General features: G+C 39.1%; 3 protein-coding genes across 4 annotated transcripts; 2 read left to right on the top strand and 1 right to left on the bottom strand.

Moving 5' to 3' along the window:
- Positions 1–7,414: 7,414 nt before the first annotated feature.
- LOC130409497 (ALK and LTK ligand 2a-like) lies at positions 7,415–11,493 on the top strand. Its single transcript, XM_056733505.1, has 6 exons — positions 7,415–7,569; positions 8,031–8,303; positions 9,451–9,504; positions 9,591–9,671; positions 9,795–9,868; positions 10,801–11,493. Exons 2-5 carry the CDS (start codon positions 8,075–8,077, stop codon positions 9,857–9,859), a joined length of 429 nt encoding a protein of 142 aa, XP_056589483.1. The 5' UTR covers positions 7,415–7,569; positions 8,031–8,074; the 3' UTR covers positions 9,860–9,868; positions 10,801–11,493.
- A 399-nt stretch (positions 11,494–11,892) lies between these two features.
- On the bottom strand, positions 11,893–22,372 carry acp1 (acid phosphatase 1). 2 transcript variants are annotated; one of them, XM_056733437.1, is made up of 6 exons: positions 22,279–22,372; positions 20,898–20,971; positions 19,808–19,921; positions 17,554–17,615; positions 15,111–15,216; positions 11,893–12,205 (listed from the first exon to the last, which is right to left on the bottom strand). In XM_056733437.1, the coding sequence occupies exons 1-6, from the start codon at positions 22,319–22,321 to the stop codon at positions 12,128–12,130; spliced, it is 477 nt and encodes a 158-aa protein (XP_056589415.1). In that variant the 5' UTR covers positions 22,322–22,372; the 3' UTR covers positions 11,893–12,127. The 2 variants fall into 2 exon arrangements, with proteins under 2 accessions (XP_056589415.1, XP_056589414.1); XM_056733436.1 differs by lacking the exon at positions 19,808–19,921 and adding an exon at positions 19,630–19,743 and having other exon boundaries at positions 22,279–22,367.
- A 1,830-nt stretch (positions 22,373–24,202) lies between these two features.
- On the top strand, positions 24,203–26,019 carry fam110c (family with sequence similarity 110 member C). The gene is given in 2 exon segments (XM_056733545.1): positions 24,203–24,210; positions 24,341–26,019. Coding segments are annotated over 2 exon segments (1,008 nt in total). The 3' UTR covers positions 25,341–26,019.
- The last annotated feature ends 1,307 nt before the right edge of the window (positions 26,020–27,326 follow it).

Consider the following 27,326-nt stretch of genomic DNA (forward strand, 5'->3'; position numbering starts at 1 on the left):
ATGAAACCAGGATTATATTACACAATCACAGTCACCCGACAGGCGTCCTCTCAGGAGAGTTTGTCTGTGTCTGTGAATCGTCTGGTGCGCGGCTGAGACTGACGTCAGGAGTTAACCCCGATGAGTTCACAGACCTTCCAGAGGCCATTCAGAGGAAATGAATAATTCAATTTTGAATAACCAAAGTATCACTTAGCCAGTGGCAGCGTTTCCAAAATTTGGTTCGGGGAGACCCCCTGAATATTTGGACTACAACTCACAGATTAGTTGACAAATGTGTCTGGAGAGAAACATTCACTGGGTTCTTTTCAATGGATGGAAAATTTACTGCGCACACATTGACCTCCCCAAGAGCACATACATCACATTAAATATGTTTGAATCACGGACATACTGTATGTGAAATGAATGTTGAATTAAGTTCAAGGTAGTTATCTTAAAAATATTCAAGCAATATGGAGAACGACTTGGCTTTAAGTTTTCTTGTAAGTCTTAAACCATTATGAGCAAAATTACACCAAGTTCACATTTGGATTGCCTTTGTTTTTATTATGATAGGGGTGTGATCTTGTCTAAGATGCAATAACGGGTCATAGTCCATATCTTTTTAAATTGAGGCAATTGCAAAACAATAGTTTTTGGAAAAAAAGGGATTCCACTTTAAGTTTGAATAGCTCCTCAAATATGATGGATTTGTATGGAGAGCAGTTGAAATAACATAAAATTCCAATTTTCCTTGGTAGTCCAAAAAATTCACAAACTCCAGAGCAATGCGAGGTAAAACAGAGGCAGCCATTTTGTAAACGAGCACATTTTGAATCACTTTTGAGTTATGCAAAAACAATTGGAAAGCGAGTGGCCTGTTTATCCAGTACGATTGAACCAAAGCCGAGCTGTTTTACCTAAATGCAAAGCAACGGAAGGCAGAAGCACATGAACCTGAGAGTATCAAAGAGAACCATCCCCCTCTTCTCAAGTTTTCTGGTGGAATAGACAAAATAACCCAAACTCATTGTATCTGGGATTATGGGATGTGAAAACAAAAGCAAGAGGCATCAAGTAGCACAGAGATGTGACTAAAATATAGTGTTGCTTTGAGTTTTAATAGAGACGGATAGTTTCAACTGTTTATGAAAGGAGTCAAACTGATGGAAGAATGGTCGATGAAGCTCATCTTGAGTTAAATCTAAATCTGCGTTTAATTGGTGTTACTGTAAATGTTTAACCCCACATCAGAACTGTGGCTTGTGGTGGATGAGAAACAAGCCTTCACTGTTATTTCTGCCATGTTTATTTTTACTGTAACTCGTGCTTGTAATGCAAATAACCAAAAACTGAAGTGATGCCACAAATGCTTTATTTAGATTTCTGATTGCCTACAATCTAACTACAGTTGCACGAGAGAAGTTCTCGCTCAGATGTTGCACCTCCACCAGATGTGCCTCATCTTCAGAAAAACACATCAAAGACTCTCTTTCTTCTTTTCTGTGTCTCGACGAATCTGCAAACTCACGCACTCTTATGAGGACCACCAACACACTGATAACTCCAACCCATGTTCCTTAAATGACACACCCATAACCGCTCAACACAGTGACCCGAAGAACATGAGCCCCTCCTGTCTCGACAGCTCGAATGGTGGTCATAGGACATTATCATAAGTTTCATCGGAGCACGTTTACTCAGAAGAGAAAAAGAGCCGTGACATTGGGCGTGAGAGATGAATCCCGCACAGAGATTGGTGTCAGATGAGCTCATCACTATTGATAGTAATGAGTCCAACAGCGAGAGCCACAGATACATCAGATCAAATGCTTTAGGTCATTACCGACACACGTGTGCGCTCTCTCACTCACAAACCAGCCACGCAATCACAGATACCACACGCAATCACAAATATACAAAGTAGCACATACCCACGCACACGAAACACAAATAGAACCTTGTTTGACTTCAGTCTTCTTTAAGGAAGGTTTCACCCAAAAATAAAAATTCTGTCATCAGTGACTTACCAAGATGTCTGTTCAAACCGATATCATTTTTTATTGTGCACAACTCAAAGAAAGATATTTAGAGGAATGTTTGTAACCAAAGAGAAACTACTGTGGTAGTCAATGGTGCCCCAGAATTAACTGGTTTAAAATATCTACTATTGTCTTCAACTGAACAAATACATTTATAAAGCCTTTTTATTTTAAGTGAACTGGGCCTTTAACTAAGACTTTCATCAGAAGTAAAAAACTGCAAGAACAAGAAAATCTATTTCATAATTGTATGCAAATAACAACAAATACATAAATAACGTTAAATAAAGAAACATCATGAAAGTTGTTTTAAAACACCCAGAACATTATGGCAACCGCAAAGCAATGCACTAAAACACTTTGAATATCTTAGCAACCACATAGCAACACCCTGGCAACCACTGATAGCACCCCAGCACAGTGTCGTGCAGTTTTGCATGAGCCATCAGCACTCGCCTATTTACACGCCATTTATTTACATATATGAAGCCTAAATAGACGCACACAAGAGTGACTCTCATAAACACATGTTCACAGCAGGTTGCCAAATTGAGTTCTGTTCACTTTAACAGTGTTAAAACAGTGGCAACATCTGGCAACACTGCATGTTCACTTAAATTACATCTGCGTGTTTTTATTGTGCGGAAAGCCTTTGCTTTGTTTTTGAAGAGAAATCATCAAGGTGTACTGCATTTTTTTCTCTGACAGAATTTGGCGTTTTGGTGTTGATTGTTTGTTTGTTAACAATCCTGCTTGCCTGCCAATCTTGAAACATCTTGAATCATCATGTCTCATAATTATGGGGTCACAAAGACAAACAAACCTTTCACCAATAACATCCTGCATTAAATGACTGTTGAGCATCACATACATTCAGTGAAATTCAGTTATACATGTGGCGGACACATTTGTGAGCTTGGATAACAAAACCAGTCTAATGGGTACATTTTTTAGAAATTGAGATTTTTACATCATCTGAAAGCTGAATAATTATGTTTTCTATTGATGTATGAGTTGTGAAGGACAATATATGGTGGAGATACAGACAATTATGACTTTATGAAACTATGAAAAAAAAATATTGAGAAAATCACCTTTGAAGTTGTTAATCTGAGGCACTGTGACAGGACATCCACTCACAAAAATAAAGTTTTTATATATTTATGGTAGGAAATTGACAAAATATCTTCATGGAACATGATCTTTACTTCATATCCTATTGAATTTTTGGCATAAAAGAGAAATCTATAATTTTGACCCACACAATGTATTTTAGTCTTTTACTAAAAATGATCCCGTGCTGCTTAAGACTGGTTTTCTGATCCAGGGTCACAATTAAAAGAGAGTGTGTTCAAGGCTTATATTTAAGTTTATTTAAAATGTAATACATTCAATTTATTCAACTTTACAAATGCTAAATGCTCACTTAACTGTCTGTCATACTTTTTATAATTCATTTTTTCTTCATGATAAATCTGTGTGGAGATTATTAAGATCATATGGGAGATGTTGACTTTTCTTTTCAAACATATAAAACAGAAATATGTGGGCCAGCAATGCTTTAAAAAAGTAACAGGACACTGAATTTCACAATATTCCTATTTTTTAGATTCCATTCCCACACGTCACGCTTGTGCTTGTGTATGTACGTGAGAGGGGAAGACGTGAGAGAGAGACTGATATGCCTGAGATCTGCTCATCTTCTTCACTTCTCCTCCACAGGTGGCTCTCTGAAACTCTTCCATCATGCCAGTTGATTTTGGCGTGGTGAGGTTGTTTTTTGTTGACTTTTGAGAGAGACGTCTCCAGCACCTCCTGTGATGAGTGTGGCTGCTGCTCTTCATTCTTACAGCGAGCGCTCAGCAAGAGAGTTTAAACAAGACCTCTACTCTCCGCTCCATCACTTCCCATCAAAACTATTTTCCTTCGGATGTGTGTTACCCTCCCCTGAAGTTCAATCCCGCTGCAAATCATGCACACACACATTTCACCGAACACATTTGAACTCGGTTACGAAAAACCTGATGTGTTGTAATTTGCGATCTTTAATTCTTTCCATATTTCATCTTGTGGCTGCGCACCACTGAAAACTTTGCAGAAGGTCTGATGGTCAGCAATCTCCCTTTAAAATCAGCATGAAAAGACAATCGACGCTGTTTTTTGTTGATACACTCTCTTGGTGTTATTGTGAAAGGTTCCAGTGCAAAAGAAGGCTTTCATAAAAACGCAACAAACTCTTTTTGGGCTGATGTCAAGCCTGCTTATTTTTCGACCCTTCACCTCCAAGCACCTGTTACCTCTCTAGATCCAAACGATTCCCAATAGATAACATCTTAAAACCTCCCAACCATTCTTTTTGAACATCTTGTTTCGCTCAAAAAGTCATCCCATTGTGGGAATATAATGGGTTGTGAATGCCAATTCATATTGACTTCAAACACCTTTTCTCTCCGAGTGGTCACACCCACGGGCACTTTGCGCAGATCTAAAATCCATTTGTAAATAAGATTAGTAAAGGCTACATACCAACATTTGAAGCGTTTGTAGTTGATTAAACTGTGTTTGTTTTTTACATAAATTGAACAAAGCGTTTGTTCTTTCCAGGTAACACAGTTTCCAGGTGCTTTTAAAAGAACTTATACGCAATGAAAGGGAGTAATCTGTCTTGTTGAAGACCAGAGTATAGATTTCATTTTGGTGTATTTTACCTTGGTTACTAAAAATGTCCTTTCATTTAATAAACAAACAAGCAAAGTAAATAAACCTCACATCTTCACATTTGTCTTGTAAATACTTTTTCGAACAGCTGCCAATAGCATTAGGGCTTTGTCACCTTATATTTGCCTTTCTTTAAGAATCTAAAAGCAAAATGGGAAGGACTAGAGATTTTAATACGTCTTGGTTCAAAACACTGACCATCAAGCACCCGACAATTTTCTTGAATTCAAGCAGGCAGAAAAATGACATCATTTCGATTTATCCCCTGATAAAAAGTGTGTGATTTCAATCATAAACAAATCTGACCGTAATTAATTGAATGAATTAGAATTTATTGTCATTGTTAATAACAACAAGACAACAACAGAGCAACCTACAATGAAGTAAGAATCCATAAGATGCAATCCACTATATGTGATACCATTTAGTACATTATTAACAACAAAAACAAAAATCATTGTCCATACAACAATTACTGTCCATGTAGCAACAAAGCAACCTTCAAAAAGAATAAGAGTAAGAATTCATAAAGTACCGTCCATTTTACCCCTTAATACCAACTTGTATGAACAAACAGACAGCAAGGACAGAGGTTGTTATCTATGGGATTCCACATGTGTCAAAAATGTGTTGATTACGTTGTACAATACAGTTGTCTATGTCTACTGTCATTGCCTGTGTTTTATTTGTTTTTGGTATGCATGTACGTATGTGTCATCTGTTTATGTCGTCCTCCCTGTCGTCCTCCCTGTCGTCTGCATATGTCGTCCTCCATGTCATCTGTATATGTCGTCCTCCCTGTCGTCTGTATATGTCGTCCTCCCTGTCGTCTGTATATGTCGTCCTCCATGTCATCTGTATATGTCGTCCTCCCTGTCGTCCTCCCTGTCGTCTGCATATGTCGTCCTCCCTGTCGTCTGTATATGTCGTCCTCCCTGTCGTCCTCCCTGTCGTCTGTATATGTCGTCCTCCCTGTCGTCTGTATATGTCGTCCACCCTGTCGTCTGTATATGTCGTCCTCCCTGTCGTCTGTATATGTCGTCCTCCCTGTCGTCTGTATATGTCGTCCTCCCTGTCGTCTGTATATGTCGTCCTCCCTGTCGTCCTCCCTGTCGTCTATATACATATATATAGTCAATAGGACGATAAGGACGACAGAACAGGACAACATTAAAGATTACAAAACAAAACAACAATAAGGACGACAGGAAAGAAGACAGAGAAAAGGAAAGAAGGATGACGAATTAAGACGACGTCAACAGACATACATGTCAACGTGTATGTTATACGCGAGTATAACATACATGTCAACATATACCGATTCAACTGAACAAGTAATCAATGAAGTAGAAAAAAGACAAATGTAAAGAACAAGGCATAAAGTAGTCTACAATTATTTGTCACAAATGGAACCCCATAGTGATGTGCTATTTGATGTCCATGCTGCAATGCATAAACGTTTGATTTGAGTACGTCACATTCGATTTGAATTAACACGTAGCACTTTTCAATTTTACGAGATGCGTTTCTTTTTTCTATAATTGGCGAGGACTGGTGTTTTGGGGTAAAAACTCTTTCATGATTAAGAAGACATCCATTGAGCTTTCACGTTTGAATCGAAAGTTTCCAAATTATTTGTAGTATTTGTCACAGATCAATACAAGATAACACTTTGAGATGTCAGTGAGCCATCACGTCTGTTAGCGGGTGAGACCATACACGCCTGTGAACTCACTTGGGCTATTCTTAACCTTTCGTTTTGATATTTAACTAAAGTCCCCTGCATGGCACCCGAGACCGCTGTACGGAAAAGGCTTTTATGATCACCTTATCACACACAGGGTTGCTATCCTCTGGATGTCGTGCTGAAACCCTCAGCGGCCGCTTTTATGAGCACTTCACCTCACTGATAAGATAACCAAACGTGTTAACCTGTTTCCATGTAAACCACGCCAAACAGTTTGGAGTTTAACAAAGACCTGGCATGTTGTTATATGTTTTAGAAAGCCGCTCGGGCGCATATCACCAGTTGTGACCGGGATGGGAGCCAGAGAAACGAAGCCAAAGCTCCACTTCTCCTTTGCTTTAAGGGAGTGGTATGAGTGAAAGCAAACACAAACTAATCCTGAGAACTGGAGTACGGGACTCAGTTTTCTCTGGTCTGCGTGGCTGAACGTTGCTCTTCTGCATTACCATTACGCAGAATAATTACATCAGCGGCGGTCACTTCCAGGCATTGATCCGTAACTCGAATCAACCCTCTGGAGATCATAGAAGATGAAATGCTGATGTATGTGATGGAGTGTGAGGGGGAAACCTGACTTTTAGTCACTATGGGTGTTCCAGTCTGTGGGACAGTTCCTGGTATAGCCACATCTCTTCCTACAGTTTGCTGAGTGCTCTAATGACATAGAGGAAAAGGATGCTGCGCGCGAGGAACGGGAATCCGGAGATGCGTTGCGCGCGTAACGCGTTTGTAATTAAAGACTCGGCGATGTAACCCCAGGAGGGACGAGTCCTTCCGTCCACGAGACGCAATAAATTGTCGTGACTCTCCGGCGAGTGCTTCGAGACGAGCGCGAGGAGCTTTGGGGAGTTTACACAAGTACCGACAGCATCAGGACTGAGACTGACCGCTGACACGTGCGCGCTTGAGTATATTAAAGGACTATTTTCTTGGGACGCACACTCTCCCTCTCTCTCTCTTTCTCGTCGTATCCTCGCGTGGGTTATATAGACACCGAGACTCGACAAATACAGCGCGCGCTCAGGACACCTCGAGCTGTCAGATTGACGGAAACCAACGACTCGATACGAGCGTCCACAGGTAGGTTCATTGGACACTTGCTATTACTTTATCAAGCTTTTTTGTGACCAAAACCTGCAAATATTGGCAAATGTTAACGTTTTTAAGGCATGTGAGAGTCTTAGTGAAGTCTTTAAACACGTAGCCGAAGCTCTTTAATATGTTGTCTCGAAACAATTATTACAAATCACACAAAAAGTCGTTTAAATCAATAGATCAGTTACATGTTTGCGAACACTGTTACACTTACAATTCTATATTAAATGGCGTTGATTTAACTGTACATCCGGATTTGATCAATGAACTTTTATGGGCTGAGAGAAAGTGCATTTCCGTTCACAGTTTCGTATTTAATTTAACCAGAATGCCCTGATAAGGGCAAAGACTGACAACTTCCTCCATTTAACATTAGACTGACCCCAACTTTATTTTATTGAAAGTTCAACGTTTTATTGAAATGAATGTTTGAACTCTGTCACCAGCGATCTCGAGGATTTTGGCTGCGCGCACTCTGGTTCCAGGAGCGATGCGCGCGCTGCGGGCTCCAGTTCTGGTCGTGGGGCTCGTGTTGTTCATCTGCACTACAGTGCACAGCTATCCCAGCATAAACAAGGGCGAAAAAGACGAGAAAACCTGGTTCAGACGGATAATGGACATCATGAGGAAAGTGGAAAACAGTGTTGGTGACGGGAGCGCGCATTCCACGTCAAAGGACCGTCATAATCTCAAAACGAAGACAGGCGAAACAATTTTAGGTAAACTGAAGTTGTGGACAGTAAATGTTAAGGAACAGTTACAAATGTATCAAAGTCATTGCATTAAATAACAAAAAAGTTCAATATTCATTTCAAACAATAGTCTTCAAAATGTATGCAAATATTTGGACACGTTTTGGTTGTCAAAGATAAATGCAATATCTGTTATGATCTACACCTGTGAATGCCGGGCTAGGACACTGGTGTGAACTCGACAACTACATTCATAAATCCACAAAAAATACTTGTGAACCTCTTGGTTCAGGTTATTAAAACTTTAGCTTTGAGAAACCACAACCGGCTTGATATTTGTAGTCAAATGGAAAGACATTCATTCATTTGTAACTCTAGCTAAAGTGTTAAAATACATCACAGAGCGTCTGTTTCTCTGGCCTACATTTTCGAGATACAGTCTTGACCGCAAGGACACAAGTCAAAGTCGTAACTATCAGAGCATTAACTGCAGTAGTTTTGCATTTCACTTGTTCTGGACACACGCACATGAGTCATGCTGGGGTCACACGTCATCATTTGTGTTCTGCAGTAAGAAAGTCATTCAGGTTTGAAATGACATGATAGTGAGCGAATTATGATAATAATAATAATTCATTTTTCAATAATTCAATTAATTCAAATCAATTGTCTATAAAGGTTGATTTTAAGGCCATGTTTGACAGCACCTAGCGACTGCAGTGTCCTCAGATGGTCAGGGTCAGCATTCCATTCAATTATTGAATTGTTTATTTTCAAAACATCAAAGTTCATTCTTAAGACTTTCAGCCCAAAATCAGGTCTGAAACTACAAATATATGGTGTAGAATACATGCAGTTTATGTTTCATTCAAAAGTTGATCTGATGTGGTTATTTAACAGCATAAGAGAAAAGCAGACCTCTGTGCAAATGTCTACCGCATATTTGGCTAAACACCTATAGTGTTGAATGAAGTGTTGAAATGTTGACACGAGTGTTTAACACTAGGTACAGGTGATCATAATCTGAGGCCTGCTGTTAAAAAAACATAAAGCATTCTCATCACTGGGGAATGTTAAGGGGAGTGATTTGTCTGAGGTTCAGAATCGACCCTTTCAAAGGTTGAGCGGATATCCAGGATTTGACCTTTGAAGGACTGTTTCTTTCTCTTGATAGAAATCTTTCCCAGAGACCTCAGAAAAAAGCAGAGGATTATACATCATTTAACAGGTGAGAGGCGACTGACTGCATGACCTCAGAAGAATACAGGAATGTAGGGACGTCAAACTTTAACCTGCTTGTTTTTCCTTCCGTAGGTCCCCTGTATTTCAGTGCGAAATGCAAAAAGCATGTCTACAGACTGTATCACAACACAAGAGATTGCACCATGCCTGCATGTGAGTACACTCACTTCAGAGACCCCTATACAGAGTAACACAATGTCACAGATATGCCTTTTTATGTAGAAAATGTGGTCAGCAAATTCATCCTTTTTACGCGGATTTTACTTTTGTCCCCAGACTACAAGAGGTGCGCGCGGCTCCTGACACGACTAGCAGAGAGTCCAAGGTGTCAAGAGGTTTAACTCCACCAGGTAAGACATTTGAAGTCTTTGAACTGTATTATGCCGGTCACAAGTTAAAGAACACTTGAGCGAAATGTTCTTAATAAAAACTTTTGATCTGGAGGTGTACGCGTGAATGTCTGAAATTAGTTTCGTAGACAAATATATCATTTTTCAAGCAAAAATTATTTTAATTACAAAACTAAAATTTTGTCTAATGATCAAATTAATGACCAAATAACGAAAAAGAGCAGCCAATAAGAGCTTAGAATTGATGGGAACTCTTTAAATATTGTTTAAATAGCATCTTCGAGAATCCTCAAGAAAATGCTTGTTAATATTACAAGAAAACATTTCTGTAAATTCAAGGCAAAAGGTGACTAACTAAAGAAAATACTTGTGTTCTTTATTTTTTTAGTTACAGCATAATTCCCATAGTCTCATTATTTCATCTCATAATTTTGATTTCATAAAAATAAAAATATTATAAAATTATGAATAAATGTCCAAACATTTTTGACATGTAGTGTATACATAGGATTTGCGATGTCAAATAAGTAATATTTAAAGAGTAATAACTTAATTATAGATTTGTTAAACTTGTGGACAATGTTGAGAACCACACCAGGGAATTTAAGGTATTCCACATGTTTAAAGAGCACACATGCCGTTGAAGCTTTTACAACTGAGATTCATACCAGGATTAAATCATGATTACAGATACACCTGCGTGCCATCTCTGTATATGATTTAAGCAAGTGCATGATGTCGCAAAAGTCTGAACTTATTACATTCCATTGCTTTTTTAAAGCACCTTGGGGGAAGTACTATGTATCAAATCCAATAAAAAAAATTCACGATAATGTTGCAAGGAACACATTTTTTTGAAGCATCCAACTGGACACGTGTATTTAAACCTGGCAGAGTCTGAAACGGCCCTAAACTTCACTTCCTTTATCAAGCAGGTTGAAGCCAAACCCAGAAAAAAGCAGTCAAAGTGCCTTTTGGACAAGAGAAAAGAATTTAAACCAACACGCAACATTCCAACAAATCACCACATTGAGTCCAAAACACAGTTCTGCCTCTCCAGAGAACTAGAAAAGAATCGAGTCGTAAACAGCCTCAAAAAAAAGGGATGCACTTGCCTGAGGACATAACGGTGGACTCGACTCGCCAAGACGAAAGCTGCAAGAAGTCAGAGAGCGAGGAAAGCATCTGGCCTAATGAGTTATGAACCCTTTCGCCAAGAGAGAAAAACATCTCACCACAAGAAAGGGACCGTCTTGGTTTTGCATTCCCTTAGCATCCGACAATGGGATTTCAGTGCTGATCGACGGAGTTGGCAGCGAGAGAGCCTTTGTTTTGTCTGTGCTAGCACTGGAAACCTGCATGAACGTTTTATTTTGCTTCCGTTCGCCAGCAGCACATTAATGAGACTGGTTGATCTTTGCCGTAAATCTGTGACCAAAAGCTTTTCGTATTTTGGCCAAGAGTGTACGACTGTGCAATATAGTCAATATATTTTGATGTATAGAGTATGTAAATATTGTACAAACGAGACCTATTACAAACATATAAGCATCTGACGTGCGATGGGTTCGTTAGGATGTGTATATTTAAGAGAAAATATATTTAAATAAATTATGATTGTTTAAGCTTTGGGGTCCTGAATGGGTGTTGTGAAAGTATTCTTAGATCTCCTCCACAATGTCAGCATCTCCTAATACTTGATCTTTCTTTTAGAGTCTCAAGTGATGTTATCGCTCACAGCAGATGCTTTTTTGAATTTCTATTTGGCAACAACACAGACTGTTGGAGAAATTGTTGCCAAATGTCTCTGTGATAGTAGTGAACGTGTATCAAACCATTAATAGACTGAAAGATGGAAGGAGAAATGGAGCGACAGGCTGCATCTGTATAAGATATTCTAATAGAAAAAGGGGAGGAAGTGCAAATTATGAAATATAATAAGTTCATTTGTCCGTTTCAGTTAAACAGGTTTATAAGAGTAGACTGCGTGTTTGTGTGAGGTGTGAAAAGACTTCAGATTTCTCTGATTTCAGTATTAGTTTATTTTGGATGAACAGAACGGTACAGTCAACAAAATCAGTTTATAGATGCTCAAACCTGCATATTACAACTTATTTTACACTTAAGACAAAAACATTGCAAGTGTTTATTCTGTGTGTTTTCCTAACAGAAAAACTTCAGTATCGTTTGCAAGAGATTAAAGTACAACTAGCACTGTGTGATCAGGTGGGAGCGCTGCTGGGGACGTGCACACGTGTGTTATGAGTGCTGCTCCAGAAACGCTTTGCAGCATCTCACACACTGTTCATACACCACCTCAAAGTCTTTATCACTCCCCTGCAAACAAAAATAACACAAAAGAAACAAACAAGTGGAAACATTGTTAAAAGGAGGACGCTAACTTACAGAAGCTTATTTAACCTTAAAGGAACATTCAACTTTTGGGGGAAATTTGCTCATTTTCCAACTCCCCTACAGTTTATAAGTAGATTTTTACCATTTTGAAATCTATTCTGCTGATTGCACTTTTAGCATAGCTTAGCATAGATCATTGAATCCAATTAGAAAATGACCAGAGTTTTGATATTTTTCCTATTTATAACTTGACTCTTCTGTAGTTACATTGTCTACTAAAACAGGCGGAAAATGAAAAGTTGCGATTTTCTAGGCCGATTTGATTACGAACTATACTCCCATTCTGGCGTAATAATCAGTTAAGTTTGCTACTGTAACATGTGCAGTGATATCAAACACGCTAACTTCAGTCAACATATACAAGTTGCCTAGCTTGGGATTCATTTCAGGCGCTGCGTGATAAAACTCAAAATCAAAACTCTTTGGTCATTTTTGAACGCGATGCTACTGGTCTAACTGCATTCAATGATCTATGCTGAGCTATGCTAAAAGTGCTATCGCCAGACCCAGAGTTCAGCAGAATACATTTCAAAACGGTAAAACCAAATTTTTTAACTCTTGATGGGCTGGAAAATTAGCATATTTCAACAAAAAAGTGGAATGTTCCTTTAAAGGGATAGTTCACCCAAAAATAAAAGTTCTGTCATCTTTTACTCATTCTCAGAATGTTCCAAACCTGTATACATTTATTTGAATTGAATATCTGTGGAAGAATGTCAGTAACCAAACAGATCTCATCCCTCTTTGACTACCATAGTATTTCCTTTCCCTACTATGGCAGAAAATGGGGGATCTTACCAGATCTGCTCCGTTACTGACATTCTTCCAAATATCTTCCTTTGTGATCATAAGACATTTCTACAGGTTTGGAATAATCTGGTGGGGAGTAAATGATGACAGAATTTTAATTTTGGGGTGAACTACCACTTTAATGAGAAGGTTAAAAGAGACCAAAAAGTATACAGATTTTGGATATGAAACAAACAGAAAATAAGAAATGCAATGGGACCCACGACCCCAAACATCACCACACACAGAATTCAATAGTAAATCTCAGCTGTCTGGATGCTTGTCACTGGTGTAAGTTGTGAGAAACTGAACCACACGTTACAACAACACAACAATATGAAACAATTTGAAATGTCCAACTTGGTAAAAGATTGGTATCTTCTATGACGTCAGTGTGATTGTGGCCAACACGTGTTCCCAAAATGTGTCCTTGTTGACCTCAACAGATGTGTCTTGGAGAAATGGTGATTTAAGGGATGATGGTGTAATTCTCAGTTAGGGTGTGCGTTTAGGTTCTTTCCATTTTATTTCTCAAGATATAAAACATATTCGCTCACATACTCCCTATAATATGTCCAGCGTCTCCTTCGCTTCATCATTTTTGCGGTTTCATAAGTCAGCTAATCCAAATCGACTGTGCTGTGTAATATACTTGTGTTTGTGACACTGCATATTCTGCCATCATTTTCCTGTAGCTCAGGGGTAAGAGCATTGCGCTAACAATGCAAGTGTGTGGGTTCGATCCAAGGGGATTGCACATACCCTAAATATAAATGTATAGGATAATGAAGTCTCTCTGGATAAAAGGGTCTGCCAAATGCATTAATGTAAATGTAAATTTACGAACACTCACGTTTCTCCAAACCATTTTCGGTCACACTTATTAAATCAAGGCATACACATTTGGAACAACATCTGGATTAGTAAATGCCGGTATTTTCACTTTTTGGTCAACTCTGACTTTTAAGAAGTTTAACAGTTTTACGTTGACTTTGTTTTTACAACCAGACACATCAACCACAACACACGCAGTCAGAGACTGAACCTACGTTTTCTAGACCTACAGAACAAAACCAAAGCAGATTCCCAATAACACAAAGTTATCCAACTCTCCATTTTGTCCATAACCAACAGACAGCAAATGCAGCTAAACTACCATCCTCTCTAAACCTGCATGCAATTAACCTAACTAACAACGCAGTGCAGCACTGAAATTGACACACAAGAATAAAGTACCAAACAATCATCAGAATTAAACATGAACAGAACCGGAGCGCATTTGAAGGGGTTATTCTGCAGTTCATTATTAATGATGTGGACAGTGTTTGGGGCTGGACTAATTCTGAGGGCCCTATTTTCAGGATCTAAGCTCATGGTCTAAAGCACACGGCGCAGGTGCACTCAGGGTGTGTTCGAATCCACTTTTGCTAGTTAAACGACAGGAAAACAGTCGACGCACGGGCACATGGTCTAAATGGGTTGTCCCGATTCTCTTAATAAGTATTGGGTGTTTTTTGGGCATAAAGTACAGTAAACCAATCAGAGTCTCATCTCTCATTCCCTTTAAGAGACAGTTGCGCTCAAGCCATTGGCGGATTCCCTATTTGCACGGCGGACGAGAGCAGATAATCCACAATAATCATCTTTAACAGTGTACTCCTTTTATCTTTATATTTGGCATGTTTGTGCGCAAATGAGCGCAAATGCAGGACGGAAAAATGAGAACTGCGTCGGGCTGAAACTGGCAACTACCCTTGCGATAGGGCCCAGTGTCTCTGTATGTTTGTGTGTCGATAAACCCCTTTGACCTTATGGGTACATTTCTGCTCCCCGTGAGACAAATACCTTATAATTCAAACTAAATGATCAGATGTTTATATGAGAATGTAAAATGCAGAGGTTTTCTGTGATGGTTGGATTCAGGGTGAGGATTAAGGACTAGAATATACAGTTTGTGCAGAACAAAAATATCACATTTATGGAAAGACCCCCAAAAACATGGAAACAGACATGTATGTTCGTGCGCGTGTAGACTTACATAGTACGGGTCTTGAATTATCAGTTGTTTTTCGGGGTCATAGTTGCCAAGCAGCTCAATTTTGGCTTTAGATTGCTTCACGCTGTTTGCCTTCTTATTCAGATCCCTATTTAAAAAACATCCACACATAAGATTCCTGCCTGACACTCCAACACAGTTATTAAAATAATAATACAGTTGGACCAGAAAAGTACTGTGACCAAGAAATCTCATGATAATTCCCTAAAGGATCATGGTATCTATGTAATATACCGTTTATAAAACTACTTATTCAAGAATGTGAGCTTGGAAACAGTCAATGATATTTAACATGCCCAAGGATTACAAAACTCATTCCAACATACACACAGACGATAACTAAAGAAATCGCAACACACCCCTGGTGAATGACAGCTTTTGTAAGTGATCATGACTACGAACAGAAAGAAATGAATACAAAACAATATAAACAAAAATATAATAAAATTATAAAATCTCTTTTAAAAATTATCTCTTTTAAAAGAGACCCCACGTGAATCTGTGGATTAAGTGCTAGAACTTTATGTCTAAACAAAAGGGGTTTTTATGACTCCATTAAACTGATACTAATAGTTCTACTGAAGTGGATGCTGGGATAGTGAGATAGTTATTCATATGCCAGCTTCGGACAAAAGCTGAGACCCAGGACCCCAGAGCAAAGGTGAGGAATCTAAAGAACTCAGTAACCTGCTTAAAAAGTGTTCGGCTTAAAACTATCCGGCCCCCGATGCAATCCCTCTTCAGACTTCTCTTTTTCTTTCACGTTTTATTGATGAAGGTGTGGAGGCCAAAGCAAGCGATTGTGTATGAGAGTGCATGGGGATGATACGTTAGGGTGCCAGGACCGCCCTTAATAGGAAGACATGCATTTTGAGAGTGGAACAAAAAAGAAGATATTTTGAGAAATCTCTCAGTGGTTTTGTGTCCAAGTCAATGGGGGGCGATGTTGTTTGCTTACTAACGTTCGGCAAAATATCTTCTTTTGTGTTCTGCAGAAGTGAGAAAGTCATACAAGTAATGACAGAATGTTCAATTTTGGGTGAACTGTTCCTTTAAGCATCAGTCAAAATAAAGGCGTCAGGTGGGAATTAGTCACATTGGTTATGACTCCCAAAAGTCTTAGAGCTGCTTATCGCTTCAAACTCATGAGAACTTTTCTAGTGAGAACAAAAGAATTAGGCATGGGCCGATTGCCGGTTTCAAGGTTTGTCGAGGGTAAAAAACTGTGGTGTCAAAACCACTAAATTTCCCGTTATATCGTTCCTGCAGTAGTCACAGTTTTACTCAAAAATAGTGCAGGAATCTCTCAGGTTGTTTGCAGTGAAGAGTGTAGCGAGTCACGTGCCCCCCCCCCCCTCCGGTTGGTGTAAGCAGTCAGTGAGTGAGAGTCACCTGTGTGCAGGATTTCCCCGTCGAAAAAGACGCAGTTAAAAATAAATGCTGCCATCGTTTTGTTACAAATATCAGCCTAACGCTATGAATTCAGAGGCTGCGTCTGTGCACGAATGCAGCCCAGAGAAACAGATAGACAGCCTAACGGAAGTCTATTTGAATTATAAACAGAGAGCCTCTTTGCAATAACTAATCACATATTGAAAAACTACAATAATAAGTTTTCGCTAGAAACGCATTCAAAAGTTGTTGAAAGTGAAAATTAAAACTACGCTCTAACGGGCGTTTAGGCCGCCATTTTTTTTTTCTAGCTTGGGCTTTCTCGACCAATCACGTCATGTTGCATGTTGTTATGGAAATACCTGGTCTCTGTCATTGGTTAGCTGTGAAAATGGGTGTTTTTCCTGAAAAGTTGAACTTTTTTCAAGCTCAACAGACGCGTTGAGCTGAAGAAAAAGATGCCGACACTGATGTTTAAAAAAGCGCCCAGGATGTATATTCCATAAGATTATAATGTTAAACAGACGCTAGCAGCTTCAAAAAAGAATTCAAGTCAGAATAAATACTATATGGCTATCTACTGAGAAAAATAACATGACTAATCTACTAGCCCAACATGAACTAGTTTGAACTAGGTGAACATGCTTACATTCCTGCATTATGACTTGGACTGAAAATTAAATGTATAAAGAAAACATGTCTCCAAAAACATTGTTCAGCTGCAGGTTTGGTGACTGCTTTTTTACAGAAACTGTTTTAATTGTCGAGATGCAGGTTGACGCTCACTTGAGTGACTGTATTTTTTTTTATTTAATTAAGAAGAACTCAAATATTTATTATAATGATTTTCAGGTTTTCAGTGGAAAAACATTGTTTTTATTTAAAAAATAACACATTGTAGATATGCAATAGTAATGCCGTGGTAGTTTTGCTCAAGGTTATCACACCGTCAGAATCTCATACCGGCCCATCCCTAAAAAGAATATAATAAAAAAGCTACTTTCAGAAACACGGTCACGCCAGAACTACATACCTCATGTTGCTTTCGTCCATGCAGAGAATATAATCGAACGTCATGAAGTCATCGTTAGTGATCTAAAGAGAAAAGCACACACGGTAATTAATGCAACATGCAATTCAATACATTTCTCATGTCACTAAACACGGCTCAACGATTCTCAAACCCACATGCAGCTTATTTTCCTCTCTACTTCTTCCTGTCTTTCACTGAATGAGGCAATTCTACAGCGTGAAAAGCTTGGACGAGATCCAGCCAACTTGAGCAAAGACGGCACGTCTGTTCGAACATTCGCTTCCCTCGCCCAAGACCCGTTGTTATGAAACAGATCAAAGAACATCTGTAGCTGCGTGTGTATGTGTTTATATGTTGAGCAAGAACCAACATTATTCATCTGGGATTGCTGTATTGCTGGGAGTCAATCATGGTAGGAACGTACTTTGTAAATTTAAACCGAAACGAAACATGAACAATACATATGCGTGAAGCTTTATTAAAGACATATGACACGGCTAAATCATATATTATGCTTTGTTTTAGATGTACTGTAGATGTACTGTTTACATGATTTAAGGGGGGAAAAAACGCTGTATTTTCCACACACCGTTCATGTTTGTTTCACTTCTTAGCTCCACCTATCTGAAACGAGAGTTTTTTTTACAAAACTCATGGCTCTGAAAAGCAAGGTGTGCAGTGATTGGCCAGTTAACCAGTGCGTAGTGATTGGTCTAATACTGCAAGCGTGTGAGGGAAATGCAATGCATCTGACCATATTTGGAACATCAGGTTCCTCTTCCACCTTACTTGAGTATACATTTGGGCATTCGTAGTCACATTAGACCACCAACTGACGTAGATTTGTGGGGGTGTGGTTACACAAAGCATTTTAGGCAGGTATGGTTGAGCATTCGATTTTAGATAGAATGACTCTTTTGTTCCGATACTTTATTTTTTGCAATTTTACACGTCTAATACATGCATGAGCAACTTATAACACACCAAAGCCATATGACCCCTTTAATGCACAAGATTTTATAAAACAATTATGAACATGTTTTCTTGCATAATCTTCTGTCTGAGCTTAGCTTTGCACAGCCTTGCATAAATCTGACCTATAAAGGCCGAGGTAAAGCCTGTCCACATGACTGGAATATTTGACTGACGGCTTGAATTTTTGGGAGGAAAGCACACCAGTTAGGAGTTTTACAGTCAGAAGCCAAAGCATGTAGATGTCAAGACCAGAACGGTGACGGCGAACCACAAGTTTCAGTATTCTTGTTTACACCCTGTAAGTGTATGACTTGCTTTCTTCTGTAGAACACAAAAGAAGATATTTCTGAAGAATGTTGGTAACCAAACAAAACTGGACCCCATTGACTTACAAACTGCTGAGACATTTTTTTTTTAATTCTTCTTTTAAGTTCCACAGAAGACAGAAGTAGTCACATACAGGTTTTGAATGACAGGTGGGTGAATAAACAACGGCGGAATGTTTTTAAGGTTGAACTATTCCTTTGTTTGTAAAATGAATGAATCAATAAATTAATTGTTAGTCAAAATTATTGTAACCAACATCTTCACTTGTTAGGACACCAGAAAATCCTTTAATATGGTACAGGTGGTGGCTCTGTGATGTAAGTCTAGTAGCAGCAGCTATGAATGATGTATTACAGAAAGCGATTCAAAACATCAAGCTCTCTATGGAACTTCATCAGCAGCACACGATAAAAAAGCGCTCGGGGAGAATGAGAGGTCAAAGACAGAGCCTGGATGTCTTTCGAAATCAATTTATTTGCGAGAAATGTATAGGAATAAAGATAAAGATACATATCTGTGTCCAGTGTGTGACAAAGATGAAGTTTCTGACTGTAAATTAGGATTAGATAACGTCCGCATGAGCTCTCGTGCCAAACCTGGCTTTATTTCGCTGGTTTTTATGAGCGAGAGTGACAGAAGTTACGGTTTCTGAAATGCTTGCTGTAACCTAGAGATGATTAAATGCAGGTTCGCACTGTGTCCGTTGATACATCAATGAAAAATTGGACTCGTACCTCTCCTTCTCTTACACAAACACACGCACATCTGCAGTACCTGTCTTGCCCTGTGATCTGTCTCTATGCCATGTTTCCTGAGACAGGCCAGACCACGGGTGTCAGGAGCGCTGCCAGTATTCCAATCTGAGGTGGCACCAGAGTCTATAACCCACTGCAAACACACACACAGAAAACACCGTTCTAGCGTTAAGCGCTAATGCTAATCAGGACCCCACCTGCCGCGCCACGTGCCTCATGGACACGTCGTGTCTCTTCATGCAAGCCTGGCCGCGGGGATCCGGGGGGTTTCCGATCTCATAAGTGGATGTTGCCGCACTGTCTATTCTCCACTGAAGACACATATACACATACAGCATTGATGATAAAAGCAACTCTGTGCAACTCTGTGGCACATTATACACACAAACAAAAGAGTAGGATGGCATTTGGTTAGATAGAAGTGAGGTTAGACCATCCACAGGTCTGATGAGTCTTCTTTACTGGATTCAGCTGAAGAATCAGGCCTGAAACATTCTCTACGCAAATATGCAAACGCTTAAATCTATGCAAGATCGATTTTACGCGATTGTGATTCCAAGATTGATTTTCAGATCAGGATTCAGTGCAGGCCAGTAAATTCATTTTCAGGGGAACGACTCCTTTAAGGCCACGGACTTTAGGAGGGTACGTCTATTGCCCCTTTGAGGTTTTTAGAGCCACAGTTACACAAGAATGCATGTTATATATAACAGGATTAAGGACAAAAATTGTGTTTGCATATTTGTATGTAGTATGTTTCTGGCCTAAACTTTGGGAGTAGACACAATAACTTTGGACTTTGGCTGAGCAGCAGTTTGATCCCGTTTGTCAAATAAATAAAGAACATTCTCTCATCATAATAACAGCTGTCAGAGAAGACATCAATGATGCTCGATCCTAAAAGAGAGAAAGCAAAGCTGTGCCAATGCCAATTGCCAATTGCATGTTCCAGTCCTTTCCTTCAGGGATAAGATTCAAACAAACAAAACAACAACATTCCTCTCAATCTGTCTCAGAATTTAACAAACCCACCATAGCATCAAAACGTATTCACAATCATTTAGTTTAACAAATTGTGTAAATTTACATTAGTGTTTCTTCAGTAATGCCATAATCTTTATTGATTCTATGTTTCAAATATTCCAAGTGTCATATTTGGGCAAGTTTAGCAACCTACAAGAATCTAAATAACATAATTGATAATGGCACCTTAAATAAGATCCAAGATGAACACATGATGCTTTTTTAAATTACTTATTTTAAGATTGATAGTGCAGAACCACGTACCTTGTCCGCCGCTCCAGTGTCTGTAACCATTTTCCTGAAAACAGCCTCAGCTATTGGGGATCTGCAGATATTCCCTGGATTATTGGATGAAGAATAATAGATGCAGTGTTTTAAATACTACGTTCATGTGTTTCATTGAGGCTTCTGTTAGTTTAGATCAAACTCAAAATGCTGACATTGTCAAGACTTAACTATATAAAAAAATCAAGTTCACTAAATAGGGAGACAACTTGGGTTAATTTGACATAAGACACTGACAGTGAAACTAATGATCAGAGATAAACTGAGTGATGGATACAGAAAAATACAGTCTATCTTTAAAGTAAACAGTCAGTGACGTAACGTTTATTGTATTAGTTTTTAATAAAGAGAACAAACAAATGTTTGCCACGTTTCTTTACTATTACATTTATTAAATTCAATAAAATTACTTCTATTACTTCTATATACAACATCCATTTTATCGATTTAATTCTCAAAAAGTAGAAAATAACCGTCAACAAGAACAAACACTAGTCTCCAACAGCTGATTCTGATCAGACGGTTGACTCGCGTTGTATTATGGGAAATATGCGTGAGCAGTGTCCATCGGATCCCCGCTCAAAATCAGAATGCATTGTGGGTAAAAATGTGTGAACAAATGTAGGGAATGAGTTGTTAACTCAACATTTAGACAACATTACAGGCAGAGATATATAGGAGGTGAATTCAGACACAGCTAGACTTTGTGCCCGTATGTATTTCTCAAGAAAGCAGGACATCTTGACGTTTCACGGCCGACCACCCAGTTCATCAAACCTCTGTGCCCTCACTTTGTGCTCAGGTGTTTCATTTATTTCCATTTTTATTTTCAATAAGCACATCATTGAAGCATGACGTGAGGCTCATGTATCTGTTTCTGATCATTTTCCCATACATTTTATAACAGACATGTGTTGTATGTGATTGAAACCAGCTCAGCACAGCAGCAAATTAAACTTAATCCCTGGGAGATAAATCTGAGTTTAAAATAATGGAGCAACAGAATTAAAGTTAATCTAGGTTTAGTGTAAAATTAAAACATGGATCAAATGATAAATTCAATATAAACATGATTATTTTTAAACATTGGTTTACAGTTTGGTGCAATAGAATGATTACATAAATGTAGTTTTTAATCTAGATTTAAGACTAATCCTTGTTGGTGCAACCCACCCCAACTGTCACGTTTAATAAAACGTCAGTATCACCTGAGGTGGTTTCATTTATACCGGTTTATTGTAGCATTTATCAAGCGAAATATTCTGCGGTGCGGCTGTCTAGACCAGCTCTAATGTTGCCTTGTGTCACGCCCGTCTAAACGTGACATAAATGTTACTGGTTTGGTTATAAACTCTCTTACCCAAGCACACGAATATTACAGACTTTCCACTGGAAGCCGCCATGTTGATCCGTAAAAGACATCCGCGTGGGCGCTGGGGTGTGCCCGCCGTTCTGCCTGATGTAAATTCAACATGCTCAAATTAAAAACGGATGTTTAAATGCGTGATTAAATGTTTAAATAACGTGATTATAAATTATTATCAAAAGCTATTATTAGGTTTATTTTGTTGGAGAATACAGTACAATTTGATATTCTTTTACATTATAAATTAATTTCAGAACACTACTTTCGATTTTGCCCTGTAAGGCATAACATAAAATGTAGGCTAATTAATTATTAAACCTTTATTTTCACTATTTCAATTGTTGTAAGGAGTATGTAAACACCGTAGACACACATGAATCACCCTCCCAAAATTAATCTGGACTGGAAATTAGAGAAAATAACCTGAACTTTCTTTTTGGAAGAGTAACATACGTCTACTATCTGTTGTCTTCCTATTTACATAAAGAAGAAGTCACAGACAGGCAGAAGACAAAGCAATGACTTTTGCAGGGTTTCAGACTGCTATCACTAAATGTGTCAATCATAGCAGAAGGAACACATCCTGACAACTGAGAATGTTGCTGTCAGATGAGGTTCCCCTTGGTTCTATTAGGAAAAAAGGCCAGGCCTTCAGACCAATACTTTGGTTACAGTGCTAACCCTCATAACCCTGTGCTTTACCTCTTTTAGTATGCCATCTATTGGTTTCACAGAGATACTGCATTTATTAACAACTCCTTTAGACCTGTGTGCAATAAATCAGTGTCATCTATCTTCATATTTTTGATTCTAGTAGGAGTGTGAGACGATAAAAGTTTATGTTTAGAAGTTAAAGAAAGTGCAGCCACATAAAACACGTGCAAAACTATTTAAACTGTATCATCATTAAGGTTCCAACACTTATTTCTCAATTTTCAAGATTTAAACTCTTCAGAGGTTCAAATGTGAGACATTTATTGCAGGTGTTTTTGAGGTATGCTTTAAGTGAACTTCATATATGCATTAAACGTTTTTAACAACAATCCATACATATAAACAAATCAGACATCTGCCCGGTTAACCGAAATTCTATATCGTGATTTTTGCACAACGTGTGAGTGAAGTGCGCTAAAATGCTTCTGCATCTGAAAGCCAGATGGCGCTCTCGTGCAGAAACTCCAAATACGCACTGCAGAAGAAAACCATAACACATGTAGTTCTAGGAAATGTCCAAGGACATGTTTTTATCACTGCTCCTCAAGCCTCCTCAGGTATTTTCATGATAATAAAGTATGTTTATAATGATCATGTTTGACGGGTGTTGCTTTTTTATATGTACTTAGTAAGCGCCTCAAACTCGCACTGCTTTTAGATCGAGCTGTATTTCCTACTGATCCCAGAGCCGTGATTCACGGACAAGCCACAAATAAATTAAATCGATACCTTGTATAATCGCAGCCAGCTCGATTTCAGCGGGATTTAGTGGTGACCGCGATTAACCGTGGACATGTCTAACAAATGCAACAAAATCAAAACTCTGGTCTTTAAAAAGGACACAAATCTGTTCTTCTCATTTATCTGCACTGCTTATATAACATGTCTCATGTATAGGCTTATGTACTGTATATCAAAAATCAGTTCCTCTTTTCCAACCAGTTTTTACCGTTTCAATCTTAAATGTAGCTATTTTTCATTTTGGTTTTGAAATGGGCCTATAGTGACTATTTTTCTTTAAATTATATATGTCACTTTGTGACATCATAATGGAATGACATATTTTAAACCGTGGCTTGTCCAAATACCCCTTGGGCAACTTGTATCCTCTTACCACAAATCTTTTCAAGTGCATTTGTCCTACATCTCCAGTGTCAGAGCTTGTGCTGTCTCGACCTGTAAGTGGGTGGAGAAAGGTGAGCACATGCACAGGTAAGAGTATGCGTCAGACTCAGCTCTATCAGAAGGCTCAACATTGCAACATGTTTTGATATGCTTCTACAAAGCAGCACTTGGATGTGAAGCGTTATACGGACTGTACGCATTTGTTAACCTCGACCAGATAAATGCTTAAGAAAACGCAAGGATCGGCCGACGTGGACGCGTCGCGCATTCTTGGGAAGGGTCCCGAGTTCCTGAGGAAACAGATTGAACGCGAAAACGAGGGGAATGTGGGACGCGTCAGCGCTGTGGAGAGACTGGCGGCCAGTAAACCGCAATACGTTAAAAGTCAACAGGTAGGCAGTTCACCACAAGAGCCCGTCAGCCTCGGATCTGCGCTCGTGGGCAGTCAAAGGTCCTCAAACGGGCACGGTTCCGTTAGGAAAGCCAACAGCGTCGATGTTGAGGATGCACCGAAGCGTCAAGAAGAGACCAATGTGGTGAGACGGATCAGCTCGAAAAAACGCGATTCGATTCTGTTGTACAGACAGAAGTGTGAACTCTTGCGAGGGTCCCCCGGCGGAATAAAAGCACTGATTAAAAAGTCAATTAATGGCAAGACAAGCGCGTTTCCCGAAGCGCAAAGTGATCGTTTCAATTGTGAGACTGAGCTTGGCTCCACGCGTAAAGAGTCTTCGTTCACTTCGCTCGTCTTAAACGGGTCGACAAAGCTGGACCCGCGATCACGTGAGTCAGGTGACCCACCAAGAGCCCCTTGTCACCGGAGAGTGGCCGAAACCCAGGAGCAGGAGGTTAAGAGCCGAAGGGGGGTGGCGCGCTCCAGCTCCGACATCAGTTCGCGCTACTCGAAAAACTTTGTGGACTTCGACGTCTTCTTCAAGTACTGCGGCCTCGAGGGAGACGTCATCGAGTCCATGGGCAAAGAAAACTTCTACGCGCGCTCGGACGACCTCGGCTGCAGAATTCGGAGTGTCAGCGTTGAGACGTCGGAAGACGCGTTTTCTAACAGCAGCGGGCACAGCGACGGACTTCAGGAGGACGAGCTTCAGGAGAAAGTGAGCCAAGGGTCATCCGTCGTGGAGCGCAACGCGCGCATCATCAAGTGGCTTTACAGCTGCAGAAATCCACCAGATTCACCTCAGATTTTTGACCCTGTTTAGTGTTTACATAAACTTGGATTATGTCAGTCGGTTAAGCCATTTCTCCAAAATACGCTTGATTCTGTTGATACCTTGTTTCCACTGGATGCCACGTTACTTGATTTTTTTTTATATCATTCGTTGCATAGCCTGCTATCTAGTTCTGGAGTTGAGACTTTTCCTGCATGATTTAGGTTCCCCCTTCCTTTCACTTCATATCTTGTTCTCGTGTTTAATCTGGGTTTAATGAAAGTGGGCCCGAGGGCCAAAATTGGGTTCTAGCTGTATTTCAGTGTTATGTGAAGAGTGGGCTGCTTATTCATTTTTACTTTCATGATAGTTTACAAAGACATTTAAAAGTTTACACTAAACAGTCCATCATATATGCCTTTCGGCAATGGAATGCACAAAATAGCATCTGGCCTTGAGATATGGATTAACACGGCCTTAAACAAACACTCGACTTCTGTTCGTTGGGTAACAGGAAAGAGTGAAGAAAAACTGTTGTGTTCACACCCTGTTTGGGTGTGTATCATTGGTGCCACTGTCACATAGGTTATAGGATCAGGAGTCCTGACTGTCTCGTCATATCTTCTTGACTCAGTGAAAATTCATCAAGTCGTTTAATGTTTGCACAATAAGGTGCGAACATTCATACCACCTGGCACGCTATGTGAAAATCATATTTAAACTACAAATGGAGCTGTAAGACATTTAAATAAAAAGTTTCACTGCAAACTATTTCTGTACATTTTTGTATGCTCTCTTGGGCTTATAGCTCTCGTAACGTGTTTAACATTAAAAGCAAGACAAAGCGCTGAATATTGTTCATAAAGCAGACAAATCAAAAAGTACCTAATGACTATAAATGTATAATTACTGTAAGTCTAATAATTAAATTAATTTATTTTTAAATGTCTGTAGAGCACAGAAAGTAACCCCTCTAGCATGCAGACTTTTGGGCAGGTTTGATCTTGCATTGGGAGTGTTTTTGGCCTACCTAAAAGATCGGGTATTATGCTATCTCATGCCTTCCCGCTTCTTAACACTGTCAAACTTGCTTGCTTCTCATGCTTAACATGGTCAACTTGTTAAAAAAACCGAGGTTGAGGTGTGACATAGTATTTCTGTACCTGATAAACTCCTCCAGCACTCCAACTTGTTTCAGAAAGTTTTTTAAAATTCTGGTTCCCTATGGGATCTTATTCCTTGTATTGGCCTTTCTCCCGGAAAATCACGACAAGGCGAAAGAAAGAGCCAACCCACGAGCCAACCACCTCCAGTAGCTCAAGTTTTTCCGGAAATAATCGTACAGCTGCATCTCTCTTTTATAAATTTGATCAAACTAAATACTCATGGAAGATATGACGCATGCAATATAGGCACTCGAGATAAATATGATGAAAAATAATCTTGAATTAAGGTCGACCTTTTTCATAGTCACACAATTCAAGATTTTTCTTACCCCATTGGCAGATTTATTTGCTTGTTTTAAGCGCAAATGTTTTTTTTTACTAAAAAGGTCATTTTGCTCATCAAGACAACACATCTTGATTCAAGGATTCTTTGACATTTTTACAGGAAAACAATAAAAAAAAAAACAATTATCCAGTGTATTTTTTATAGAAAATGTGTGATAAATGATCAGTATCTTTTTTCCAAGTAAAAAACATGTAACAGTTGAGCTTAAGTCATTTGTCTCTGCACATATTTACCTGATAAACACAGTGTGAGAAATATTGGCTGCAACTAAAATAGTAAAGTCCATCTCATTCAGTTTTTATGTGATTTTAACTGTAAAATTGTGGGCTTATTGTTGATGTGGGTGATTACTGTTGATATTCATGGTTTGTAAAAACGGAGGAGACTAGAAATGCACATTTTTAGCACTCCTATAAAAAACAGCAGTACTGGAAACGTTCATTTTGTGATGTTAATATCCATCTTACTCCGTGGTCCATTCTCTCCATCACATAATCAAAACACGACAACATGTGCAGAGTCCGC

The sequence above is a fragment of the Triplophysa dalaica genome, chromosome 20 (assembly GCF_015846415.1).
Source record: "Triplophysa dalaica isolate WHDGS20190420 chromosome 20, ASM1584641v1, whole genome shotgun sequence".
NCBI classification, from domain to species: Eukaryota; Metazoa; Chordata; class Actinopteri; order Cypriniformes; family Nemacheilidae; genus Triplophysa; species Triplophysa dalaica.

Coding starts and splice junctions, on each gene's coding strand:
- LOC130409497 (XM_056733505.1), top strand. CDS start 8,075: ATGCGCGCGCTGCGGGCTCCAGTTCTGGTCGTGGGGCTCGTGTTGTTC. Junction 8,304..9,450: donor GACAGGCGAAACAATTTTAG/GTAAACTGAAGT, acceptor TTCTCTTGATAG/AAATCTTTCCCAGAGACCTC. Junction 9,505..9,590: donor GATTATACATCATTTAACAG/GTGAGAGGCGAC, acceptor TTCCTTCCGTAG/GTCCCCTGTATTTCAGTGCG.
- acp1 (XM_056733437.1), bottom strand. CDS start 22,321: ATGGCGGCTTCCAGTGGAAAGTCTGTAATATTCGTGTGCTTGG. Junction 17,616..19,807: donor TGAGGCACGTGGCGCGGCAG/GTGGGGTCCTGA, acceptor TTTTCTCTTTAG/ATCACTAACGATGACTTCAT. Junction 12,206..15,110: donor TAATTCAAGACCCGTACTAT/GTAAGTCTACAC, acceptor TTTTGTTTGCAG/GGGAGTGATAAAGACTTTGA.